This window comes from Delphinapterus leucas, chromosome 10 (genome assembly GCF_059928025.1).
Source record: "Delphinapterus leucas isolate spDelLeu-1000000601 "Yukka" chromosome 10, BTC_Dleu_Yukka2, whole genome shotgun sequence".
Classification (NCBI taxonomy): domain Eukaryota; kingdom Metazoa; phylum Chordata; class Mammalia; order Artiodactyla; family Monodontidae; genus Delphinapterus; species Delphinapterus leucas.
In genome coordinates, this window is record NC_143138.1 from 41982282 (window position 1) to 41995257 (window position 12976).

At 36.0% G+C, this 12976-nt stretch overlaps 1 protein-coding gene across 1 annotated transcript in view; it reads left to right on the plus strand.

The window, feature by feature from the left end:
- The window catches only part of MLIP (muscular LMNA interacting protein), a 113166-nt gene that overhangs the window by 27451 nt on the left and 72739 nt on the right, over positions 1 to 12976 (plus strand). The window contains exon 5 of the mRNA XM_089918917.1: positions 6735 to 6806. Within this exon, the coding sequence (XP_089775043.1) occupies positions 6735 to 6806 (72 nt within the window). The remainder of the gene's footprint in view (positions 1 to 6734; positions 6807 to 12976) is intronic.

The window sequence follows — 12976 nt, forward strand, 5'->3', positions numbered from 1 at the left end:
AAAGTCAGTATGTGTATATATATATATATATATATATATATAAAACTATTCTTTGCAAGAATTGTAACTTGAGTGTAAAAAGTTCAGTAAAATGGACACTGTTGGATACTGGAAGAGATAAATCTTGTCACAGTTTCTTTTGATGTTTGACTCGTTTTGTTTAAATTGCTAAGATTACTTTATAGATTGATAGGAGGAAATAGACAAAAGCTTTGGGATATCAAAGAATTTATATGCTTTTAGGGACTGTTTCTTGTCTGGCTTGTTCCACTGTGGTGCTAATCTGAGCACAGGACCCTCTTTGAAGTCAAAGAGTTTCAGATTTAGATCAGCTTCACTCAGTGCCAGATCCTGAAAGGAAAGGTCCTAGAATACAGATAGCCATCAAATTAAAACATCAATGCTTGAAAGATATTAGTTCCAAGTCTGGCCTTACTGTCCTTTGATATGAAAATGAACTGGAACAGCTAGCTTAGGCTGAGCTAAATTCAGGTATAAGGTTTGTTTGATGTTTCTTTTTCATAGATAGAATCTTAAAGTTCTGAATCTGCTTTTATTAGTATAACGGCTATATTTTAATTTCAGATATGGTTGAAAAATATTATTTCACATTATAATCATGGTCCTAGACAGGATGGGTGTCTCCCTGAATGTTGCTCCCATGGCTCTTTGATCAATGTGTATATTGTCTGAGACACTTTTTCCCCTTGGGAAAACCTGAATATCAGAAAATTAATCTATGGAGTTGTATTTGGGTTCCCAATATCTTTTGCCTTCATTATAATTTACATTCTTCTCCTAGTGAGTTATCATGGTGCTCCATATGGAAATTTGGGATGGCCATTACATCAAAACCTTATACATTTTGCCCCTCAATGATGATTGTCTGAAGCTCTGTGCGGGCTCCAGTGGTGTTACTGTCCTGGCCTGAAAGCTAGCTGGACACATGGATTGGTTAGGGAATCAGTTGGGAGCTTTTAGATATTTTATGAACTTTTATAGTTGATGTTTTATTTATAAACTCTCATTCTTTTAAGGCATCATAACATTTCCAAGTATATCACACTGAAAACTTGCTGGTTACAAGCCTCTATGTGACTTTCTCCATTTCTGCTGATCCTTACATAATCTGGGAACAGAATGAAATGTACCTCTATGAGCAAAAATGGTCAATCTGAGTTCAAAAAAAATCACTCATTTGTGAAATAAATATGTATTGAGTGCTCATTATGTACAAGTTTCAAAGTTGTGAAGATGCTGAAACAAATAGAATTGCAAAAAATGCCTGCTAAAAGAACATTTATATTCTATAGTGAAAGAGAAACAGTCCACGACCCTCCCCCTCCCCAATAAGTAAATTTTCTTGTATGTTAGAAGATCATAAGTATAGAGAAAAGTATAGCAGGGTAAGAGGTGGTTGTCACCAATTTATGTTCGGTGGCGGAGATAGGTTTCTCTGAAAGGGTGACATCCAAGGAGGTGATGCTTCTTGAGAGAGTATGGTCAGGCCCTTCCTCAGGGTCTTGTTGTTTATGTAATTTGAGGTCCTGCCATTTACCTGTACTTAAAGTGTAACCATGAGTTCAAATCCCTGATTCTCAAGGCAAATAGTACAGTTTGTTTTGAGATCTCATAGGTCTTTATTACTAGAGCCTCTGGTGAATTTTATGTGTCAGTGATGAGGGTGGTGGTGAGGAGAGTGGTGGGAAATATTTTCTGAAGGGGAGGGTGTGTTCTTGCTATCCCCACCTTCACACCCAAGATTTATGTTACAATATCTAGCACTGCCTATAAATAGAATTAGCTCTGATAAACTTACATACAAAATGCAATTTCCTGTTTTTTTTTTTTGCGGTACGTGGGCCTCTCACTGTTGTGGCCTCTCCTGTTGCAGAGCACAGGCTCCGGACGCACAGGCTCAGCGTCCATGGCTCACGGGCCCAGCCGCTCTGCGGCATGTGGGATCTTCCCGGGCCAGGGCACGAACCCGTGTCCCCTGCATCGGCAGGCAGACTCTCAACCACTGCGCCACCAGGGAAGCCCCAATTTCCTGTTTTAAACCTAAACTTTGCCCTGTACCTGTTATGTAGTGAATATTTAACAGATATTTATGGAAAGATGACTAAAAGCATAGATTGCAAATTGGAGAGATATAGTAGTTATCACTGAATTTTTTGCTGGATTCAAAGTCAGGCTGGTCGATTCTACCTTGTATGACTAGCTAATGGTGATTCCAGCCTGTAATATTACAGCCTATTCTTATTATTTAAGCTATAATTACAGTGACTAGAGTGATCTGTAATTTTAAGCCAAGGAAGAGAAACCAATGAATTTGCTTTCATACCTGGAAGCCTTGACATACTAAAAAAGAAATATGCTCCAAATTTGGATATTGTTAGGAGAACCTAAAAGAAATATGCTGAACACAAAAAGTATCTCTTACGGCAACAAGAATGACGTTTGGACTGAGAAGGAAAGGCTACATATGTCTTAGAGATGCATAAAGCCCAAGATAGATGAAGAACTAGAAAGGACATCTAGTTGCTCTAAATAAGTTCATATCTCCTGGTCTAGATAAATCGTATCTCAAAAAACAAATGAAATTTCTAATTTTATTGCAAAAGAAGTATTGTAAATGATGGAAAAAAGGAGATTTACCAGAAAAAAGAAGTAAGCTGTTTTTTTAATACAAAAAATGGAAGGTAAATTCTGAAAATTATGGCAAATTCTTAGGTTGTGAATGTTTACCAAAAGAGTTATAACTGGAAGTCAGACATTTTCTTCAAGCAAAAGGCATTTATTGAATGCTTTCCAGCTTCTAGCTTTTGTGATGTCTTTCATGATATCTTGAACAAGGAGAGATATTTGAGAAGTAGTGATATATTTCTGTGAATTCTGAATGCTTAATCCAAAGCATCCTCGAGATCACTGTCTGTCTCATCACCTTATTTTAATTTTATGCATATTATTATCTCTCTATGGCTTTTCTTTTGCTTTCTTATTTATTTGTTTGTTTATTGTTTGTTTCAGTTCATTAAGATGTAAGCTCTAGAGAGTAAAGGTTTTGTGTGTTTGTTTACTGCTGAATCACCAATACTTAGAGCAATGCATGTCACAAAGTAGATACTCAATAATATTTTGTTGAGTGAATCTATTAGTTGAACTGCCATATTCAAATAAATTTACAAGATAGATTGATGCCCACCAGGTTGGCAGAATGCAGTAGGCAAGACCTCCCTCTCCTTGTATGTGACTTGAATGAAGATAAAGATGATATGCATAAAAAATGGTTCATGAAATAATATAAAATTATTATCTTTGCAGTTTACAATGACTGACAAATCTAATCTGTGAAATTGGATAGAGATAATACCTAAAGTACTATTTTTGGATCTAGAAGGAAAAAAGCATAACTACAGGATAAAGGTTAATTTCAACAAATGTTAAGAAAAAGACGAAAGGATTAGGAATTTTAGGTAATAGCATACTCAATGTGATCCAACAATATAAAATGACTTCAACTTCATTCTGTGTATTCTAAACACACCACAAAAACCAGGGAGGCAATGCCAATGAGTATCATCTTCACTGTATTAATTGAGTTTATTGTCAATATCATGTCAGTGATGATGATATTCTACTTTGTGTTAAAAATACAGCTAGATAAACACACCTTTAAAAAATTTATATATAATAGTGTGTTAATCCCCAATTCCTAATTTATCCTTCTCCCCACGTTTCCACTTTGGTAACCATAAATTTTTATTTTTTATTTTTTTTAGAAGAAATGTAAATGTTCTTTTATTTTATTTTTAATTTTTTGGCTATGTAGGGTCTTCACTGCTGCGTGTGGGCTTTCTCTAGTTGTGGCCAGTGGGGGCTACTCTTCATTGCAGGGTGCGGGCTTCTCATTGCAGTGGCTTCTTTTGTTGCATTGCATGGGCTCTAGGCACGTGGGCTTCAGTAGCTGTGGCACGTGGGCTCAGTAACTATGGCTCATCGGCTCTAAAGTGCAGACTCAGTAGCTGTGGCACACGGGTTTAGTTGCTCTGCGGCATGGGGGATCCACCCGGACCAGGGCTCAAACCCGTGTCCCCTGCACTGGCAGGCAGATTCTTAACCACTGCGCCACCAGGGAAGTCCCCATAAATTTTGTTTTGAGGTCTGTGAGTCTGTTTTATAAATACGTTCATTTGTATCATTTTTTTACACATTGTAAATCAACTATAATCTAATATAAAATAAAAATTAAATAAAAAATATTTAAAGGAATATTGACAGAGGAAAGGGATAGTGAAATTCTTCAGCTGAGGATCAGTAAGGAAGGGGTAGGTGGAAACAGCAGTATAACTATCACACAGAAGAGAGCTCTTAGTCCAAGCAGGGAAAAAGAGGACCAAAGTCCTACAGGAGTAAGTTAGCAGGAAACATATTTTGGCTCAGTATAAAGGGGAATTTTGTACCAGTTCTAACAATTAGACCTAAATGTGCTGCCTTGGGAGGTAGGCAATTGTTCATGGTGTGCCTGAACAGAGAATCAGAGAGATTGATGCCTTGGATGAGGGGGTTGAAACAGATTGCCTTCAATATCACTTCTAATTCTAAGATTATATGGCATTACATTTATAATAAGATATTGCTCTGTAGAGGCTTCGTCAACTGTATTCTTTAGGACAGCTGCGGACAAGCATTATAAATGATTACGCATCCTGAAAGGAGAGGCAAGAGCTTATGGCAGGTAAATCACAGTTGTTGAGCTGGAGCACCCTTGTCCAAATCCCAGCTATGATTTAGTAGCTAGTGACCTTGGATAAGTTTCTTAACATCTGTCTGTTTTAATTTCCATATATAAGGTAAATATAATGTAATACCTACATAATAGGTTTGTTGTGAAAACTAAATGAGATAATACACATTAAGGTTTCAGAACAGTACCTGGCTTGTAGTGATTGTTATCTATTATTATTGTTGCAACTATTGCTACAGTTAAATATCCGCAAACCATTGTGGAGTATTAATAACATATTTTATTCTGCATTATTTGCCTGTTTAGATATTCCTTGGGAAAAAGTATCTTATAGAGAAGCATGGATATTGGATCCAGATGGACCTGGATTCCAAATCTGTTTGTTTTTTATGGGCTGTGGTCTTAGACGAGTCACCTGAGCTCACCACAATCTTCTTTTCCTAATGACTCTTTAATTATAGGGATTCTGCAAAATTAAATGAGGCAATGCATGTTATTCGCCTAGTCATAGATGTCAGCTCTAATTCCACACGCTGAGATGGCATTTTATTTTAGTGCTTATCCAAATACATTATTTTCTGGAGACGATAGCAGCACTGGATCAATAGAGAGACTTATAATTAATGACTTTAGTCATTAATTATAAAATTACAGGATTCTGCTTCAGTAGGTAAGCTCAAGTCTTGAAGGGACCAGAGACTTTCTTCTTCCAGGTCTGGCATTTGGATTTTTTTCTACTTGAACTTCTTCCTAAGGAATATGAATGTGCCAGCCTCTTACCTTCCTCACCACCAGTTGAATGAAGGTTACACCAATCCCATCCATAAAATTCAAGGTTTTATTTTACTTGATTACCGTGTCTTCTTCTGTAGATCCTTTGGTCTTCTTTCCAGGGGACGAAGACAGCCTGGAGCTGCGTGCCAGTTTCCCGCTGGCTCTGGGCGAGTGGGGAAGTTGCCTGAGAGCTTTTGAAGTGAGAGGAACCTTGAGCTTAGTTAAGCAGCTTGGGACCCAGAACAATATCAAAACTGGGCCTTTGGTTATGTATATGATACTGGTTTCTACAACTTTCTCACGCTCAACCCTCTCCCCCAAATACTTCCCAAAACTGAACTAGATTACTCTGAGTTTTACTTAAAACTCAGAATGTTGGGCTTCCCTGGTGGCGCAGTGGTTGAGAGTCCGCCTGCCGATGCAGGAAACATGGGTTCGTCGCGGAGCGGCTAGGCCCGTGAGCCATGGCCGCTGAGCTTGCGCGTCTGGAGCCTGTGCTCTGCAATGGGAGAGGCCACAACAGTGAGAGGCCCATTCTGAGAAAACTCAGAATGTTTTATCATCTGATTCATTAACATCACTGTATTAGAAAGTGCAGGAAAGGGTGATAAGGTTTAAAAAAATGAAATTAAGATCAAGAGCATGGCCTTCTAGTTTTTCCGTTATGGAGTTAAATTGCTGATATCACTTCTATTCAAAATATACTACTTTCTAAAAATTACTGCTAAATTTTATGTGTTCTGATCATTGTTTTTATGAATGATGCAAGAGAATGTATTGAGTTCAATTAAACTTATTGGCATAATATTTGTTAATTATGACACTATAAAAAAAGAATTGCTTTCCTTTGAGAATCAAGCAAAAATACCCCAAATATTTATACAATAGTATTCTTCTCAGGGCATGCTGCTAATGAGAAATCTATATATAACTTTGTAAAAATGAATGTTTTTAAGTTCTGAAATGATATAGCATATACTTGCCTATAATCTCTAGGCTGATATTTTACTGTGATATTTCTTTGCTTCTCATTCTAATAAAATATTAAAATGATAAACTAATTTTTTTCTGTCAGAAACAAGTTGTTGAAGCATAATCACTGTTTTCTTCATTTGATAACATGTGGTTTAACTTGGTAGAACTAGTCTAAATTTATGTCACATTCTTTCCCCTTTTCAACTCCACTCTTGCTTTCTGGTTACCCCCATTCTAGCAATACAAGACCAAGTCCAGCTACAAGGCTTTTGCAGCAATCCCAACAAACACATTGCTTTTGGAACAGAAGGTCAGTGTTGGCTCAAAAGCAGAGTGAATTTTGGTGATGTTTTCTAAAATTGCTTATGTCATTTTTGTTATGTTTAAAAAAAAATTCTGTTTTTCAAGTTCTGCCTTTGCTAAAATAAAATGCTGCTCTTAGTTTAGGATGACGTAGTGAAAGCATCTTGGATAGAATTGGAGACATCACTGATTTATTGGTAGAGTCTTGGTAGGAGCCTGGAGTTATCCAAGCTACTAAGCAGCTCTGAGAAACTTGATTCAGATTTGGGTACACCCCTGTCCTTTGGAATTTTAAATGATTATTAATATTTAAGAGCTTCTACCTCTATTCACATTGATCAATAGAGTAGAGGTAAAATGGGGTTACGTGTGGGCAACTGGCCACCTTTGAAATTTGATGATTAATAGTGGCTTCTACAGGGTGGAAATATTATAGCCAAACATCCAACTTAGCCTCTTAAATCCCATCACGGCCTGAACATCTTTATCCATTTTCCTCAGCCATTGATCTGACCTCCATGAATGGGAGGGAGGGTTTGAGATCCCTTCCAATGACCCAGCTATTTTCACATGGCTCCAGGGCATTTTTGACTTGCTATTGAGTCATTAACTGTAAAATTACAGGATTCTGCTTCAGTAGGTAAATTAAATTAAAGCCCCTTGTTTCATAAGTCCATTACAAATACTCAAATGAAGCCCCAGTGGAGGATCATATCAGAATTGAAGTGAAATCAATTACCAGGTCTATGACATGATACGTTTCTTATGCTATTTTTATGATATTTATTTTGGCAATTTATCTTTGCATGAAGCCCATTTTTTTCTGTGCAATTATAGTGTTTCAAATAATGTTATAATTTGTCAAAATGTTAATGTTTGCAACCAGGTGGTATTTTGACCACTGGCTTGTGAGCCTACATTCTTGTTATTTTAGCATGATCTGGAGAATAAAACTGTTATATATTCTTTTGTCTAAAAAAGTAGGAATTGTTAGTGGGATATTCTAAGTGGTATATAGGTGAACATTGGTTGGCAGTATCTCTTATATCATGTATCTCTGATAACAAATTCCCAATTATCCACCTGTGGCCCAGAGTCTATGCTCTATATATCTGAATGCCTTGAACTGGAGGTGGGAGGTGAGGAGGCCATCTGTAACTTTTTCTCTAGCTTCTCTTCTGAATTTTGACCTTCTATGGTTCATTGAAAGATGAGATGGGCGTAAAACACCAATTTCAGGAGGTTTCAGGAGGCTTCAAGAAGTGACACCTTCACCAGATGCCCCTTATCCTATTTTCTAGAGTTAAATATTATGTGGAGTCATAGTAGAAGTGTTCCCTCACCATAGACCTTCTCCCCATTTCAGATGGACATTTCCAAAATCTGGTCACAAGTGCCTGCCTTCACAGAAATGGAAGAAGCTCTCCCACTCAGTAGCCAGGCAGAGAGAATAGGGGCTGTTCTGCCACAGTGTCCTTCCCTCATGCTGGCCAGCTCTCTTCTCTTCCAATTCAGTGGATTTTAGAGATTATAATCCATTAGTCAGTCATTAAAAATGAGGAATGATTAGCTTAATTTCAAATTGCATCATAAACCCATTTCATAAATGTCTATGGTGGTATCGCTTTGCATTGAACCTAATGCAAGTTCATTTGGGAGAGGTTTTGTGTTTTTAATTTTGAATAAAACATACTCTTCAGTAAAATTATTATTTTTATTTTTAGTACCACAACATGTAAATATCATGATATCTAGTTTAAAATATCTACGTTTAAATATCATGATATCTAATTTAAAATATCTAATAAAATTATCTAGTGTGGATAATGGTCTCTTGGCTAAGATGTTGGTTTTGGACAATAAATATTTGAATTCTTCAAAGGTCACAGGATATAACATGATGTTTGTTTTTCTTTAGAGCCTTTTATAATTCCACTTTTTTTTTTTTTGGCTGGCTTTCCCATGTTGTGTATTCCTCAATAAGAGATTTTACTTTGTAAGAATTTTTAAATAACAAAAGTATTATCCCAAGATTTTATGAGAGTTTATTTCTATTTTCAGTAATATTTCTTGAATGGTATTGTGCTGTTTCTTTCATGGTTGTTGTTTTTAAAAAATAAATCTGGTAATTTCGATCTTTTTGCCCAACTGTTTATACAATAGAACTCATCCTATGACATTAAAATCAAAGGGACTTATTTCTGAGTTGAGTGAGTAAATTAAAACTATAATCATCAGAGACATCTATTTGGGAGAGGATTAACATTTTGGAATATTTTAAATCACAGAAGCTTTTCTGAGATCCCTTTAATATCTTACAGAACAGCACAATTAGGGGGTAGGATGATGGCGCAGTGTCATTACAATATTCTGTTAGGGTCTGTGCTGTGGAACGCCTTGAAGATAGAATAAGCACATTTACTTCGTCTTAAGATAGATGGACAATTAATTCTCTCCCCCAACCGGATTTTTTACACCACATTCTGTTTTATAGCATATAGTATAATTAATGAGGAACCAGAATTACTTTAAAAAATAATACTATTTTTAAAAGCAAAATTTTCTCCAAATTGAAGTACAGGCATCCCTTCCAATCAGACATTAAGCTTTCATTGAATCCTTGGATTGGTTTCAGTTTTCATCACCCCTTCATGAAACCCATAATTTTCAAAAGAGTACATTTTGTTGGCAGGGGACATGAGGTTTCTGATACTTCAATTCTGTAATTTATTGTCTGTGTCAAACTTAAATTTATAGCTTATTCCATTTTCTATCATTTTTTCCCCTATGAACTTTTAGGAGGGAAGAATTTTTAAATAAAGCCTTAACTAAGGCTTTACAGCCATCATATTTTAATGTGTTGGTGTTGGGGTCTTTGACTTAATCTCCTGCCAGTAATCATCTAAGATTGAGATGAGGATGTAATACAAGTGATTATAAAGCAGGAACAAAATAATCAGATGAATGTGCATTTGTGACTGTCCTTATTACAATAGGTTCAACAATATACTGGACTCTGTAGAGGAAATAAGTTTGATATGGACATTATTTTTTAGTCTCAATGTGGGTACTGCTGTCCTTTTCAGAGAATGTTGAAGATCTCTCTCCCTCTTATTGACTAATTTTTCTTCTTAATCATCTGAGTCTGATAGCAATAGGTAAAAAGTGAAAATTAAACTGAAGGGCACATTTTAATATTCTAAATAAATGGATTATTATTTTTATTGAGCAATTGCGTTAAGGAAAGGAAAGATGAAGGGATATTTCCTTGAAATCAAATATTGCCAATATATATTGTCTCAGAGTGATTAATTATTTTCCATGAAAGAATACACTTTTTCCTTGTAAGTAATTTATCTGTTCCCTTCCTCACAATTATTTCTCAGGATAAAATCAAGGCTAGGGTTAGGTACTGTTTCCCAACAAATGATATTACTATGCATTTAATTCATAAGCTTAATGTGTTTGAAATAATTTTAGAGTAGCTCAATTTTATAAATAGCACCTATAAATTATAGGATTAATTACTTAAATGAAAGTTACAGGAGAAAACTTATTTTATTTTTCCTGGTGGAAGGAGGATAAAGAACAACTGTTTTGAAGACAGTAGTGAAAACTGTGCTACAAAAATAGAAGGGTAAAGATTTGAGATATCTTGTCAATTGTCAAATCATTTTATTCTAAGTTGCCAGTTTAATTTTTTAAAACATGAGTTGGTAAACTCCAATCTGATTAAACATATGTCTTTGGGTGAGACTATTTTAGGATCTTTGCATGTCTCAAAAATTTAACAAAATCTGGTTACCAACTTAGCATATGGTCTAGACTAGAGAGACATCTCTTGATTTAGGTTAGTTCAAGAAGTAAATGTGTTCCCAATTTCTTTAACAATGGAAAAGTGCCCAGGACCCAGATCTATACCAATTGGTTCTTCTTGGGCAGTTGTCTACCCTGCAACTATTTCTTTTAAGGCGCTTAGTAAACCATATTAAAGTATGCATACTGGTTGTTTGTTTTTTTTTTTTCTACTATAGACTATTTGAGAAACCATAGTAGTTTTTGTTAAACATTCATTGAATGAATTAATTTAGTTTGCACCTGGGTAGGTCTCTTAAATTTCCAATTTTATTCCACACGATTTTAAAGCAATTTTTTGCTCATAGGATTGTAAAAATAAGGGGGCCTCGTATATGGCAATTAGGATGATGGTAAGCATCTTCCTTTAGGGTAGAATAAGCTTCATCAATTCTAATTCCATGGAAAAGATATAAAAGGCCTTCTGCTACAAGGAAAGTAAGTTGGTTTTAGACTTGGTAATTTTTAATGGTTAAAGAATACAATCACAATGGCTGCCGTACTGAGTACTTTAGCATGTCAGACACTGAGCTAAATGCTTTACTATCCTCACAACTCTGTGAAAATTTTTATGCTCCAAAATGTCAACTAAATTTCCCAAAGCTGCAGGGCTAGTGAGTTGCTGAAATGGACCTTAAGTGGGATCTGATTATCCCCTAGCTTTTCCCTGTTCACCATGCAACAGTGACATCAATTAGCTAAAGTGAAATATTGAGCAAGAGGTGATGTTTTGGATAATTTTTTATTACTTGCTGGAATATATTTAAATCTTCATTAAATTAGAGCAGCGAAAGTTTTTTGTTTTTTTTTTTAATGAGGAACAGTTAAAGGGAATTGGAAATAGCTTAGTTCTGACAAGACTTGAGTTAGTGAGGGTTTACAAAGCAGCCCAATTTTTTGAGTTATTAAAAGAGAGGTGGTGAATTACAGTAGAGGAGGTGCTGGCTGGGAATCAGGAACACCCTTCTGATATACTTGATTAAATGAAGAAAAAGTCTGGTGGCTTTGCCATTAAGTCTTCAGGAACAGGTTTGAAACTGGCCGTAATGACTTGCCAAAACTCCCTTCCTTCTGTGTGAGAAGAACAGACATTTAACCCTCCAGAGATCTTGGGATTAAAAACACGAAGTAAATTTCCTCAATTCTTGACATTTTTAAACCAATCATATGAAAATAATCTGCTGATAAATATTCCTAGACCTTTAAAGAAGCTGTAATTTTATATATTGGAGGCCTCTTTGGCTTACAGCATACATTTCCCCCTTTTCTTCAGATCTGAATGCTATTCAGACCTGAATCTCCAACTAGAGAATCAAAATGAGATTTATTTAGCTGAGAATATCTCCAATCCTACAAATGGTTTTGTATTAATGACTGAAAATCAAGCAAATCTCTTGTAGTCACAGGGTTTATTCTACCAAAGAGCTGGTCAGATTAACAAAGAATAGCAGTTTTGGGGTTTCTGCCTGAATTGTTTTTTGGGAGGTTAATTTTATCATTATTAAAATACAGTACTCGCCCATGAAATTTTTGAAATCCAATCCAGTTAGATAGTTCAGGCATCACAAAAAATTTACAAGCCCTTTTAGAGTATCCTCTCTTTGGAAGGAGTTTACTTTCTAACTCTTAGAGTGCAACTAATTCATTCTATTTTCAGATTTTTAGAACTTAATCCTAGTTCCAGAAAGAGCAGGTTCTTATCAGTCTGCTGATTCAATATATCTGACTTAACAGTGTTTGCAATTCCATGAGAGATGCTCCTTTTGGATGGGGAACACATATTACAGTGTGTGGTCATATATTCTCATAAAGACTTTGATTTACAATGCTTGCTCCTAGTTCTTACCTCTTAATTATAATGTCATGCTGAGCTCAGAAACTATTTTCTTCTAAAAGGAGATTCACTATGTCTTTTTTCAAAAACTGGGCCCCAAAGTTGGTTGTGCTGAGTAAAATATAACTACTTTTAATGAGACTATTTCTAACCATTAGTTAAGAATCTTTAAAAATAGGATTCAGGGCTTCCCTGGTGGCGCAGTGGTTGAGAGTCTGCCTGCCGATGCAGGGGACGCGGGTTCGTGCCGCGGTCCAGCAAGATCCCACATGCTGCGGAGCGGTTGGGCCTGTGAGCCATGGCCACTGAGCCTGAGCGTCTGGAGCCTGTGCTCCGCAACGGGAGAGGCCACAGCAGTGAGAGGCCCGCGTACCGCAAAAAAAAAAAAAAAAAATAGGATTCAAAGCATGTTCCATTTATGCCTCACTTGGCTATCAGCCAGTTTGGTAGAAAATATATGTTTTTTAAATAAAATCTTTAATTGGAGA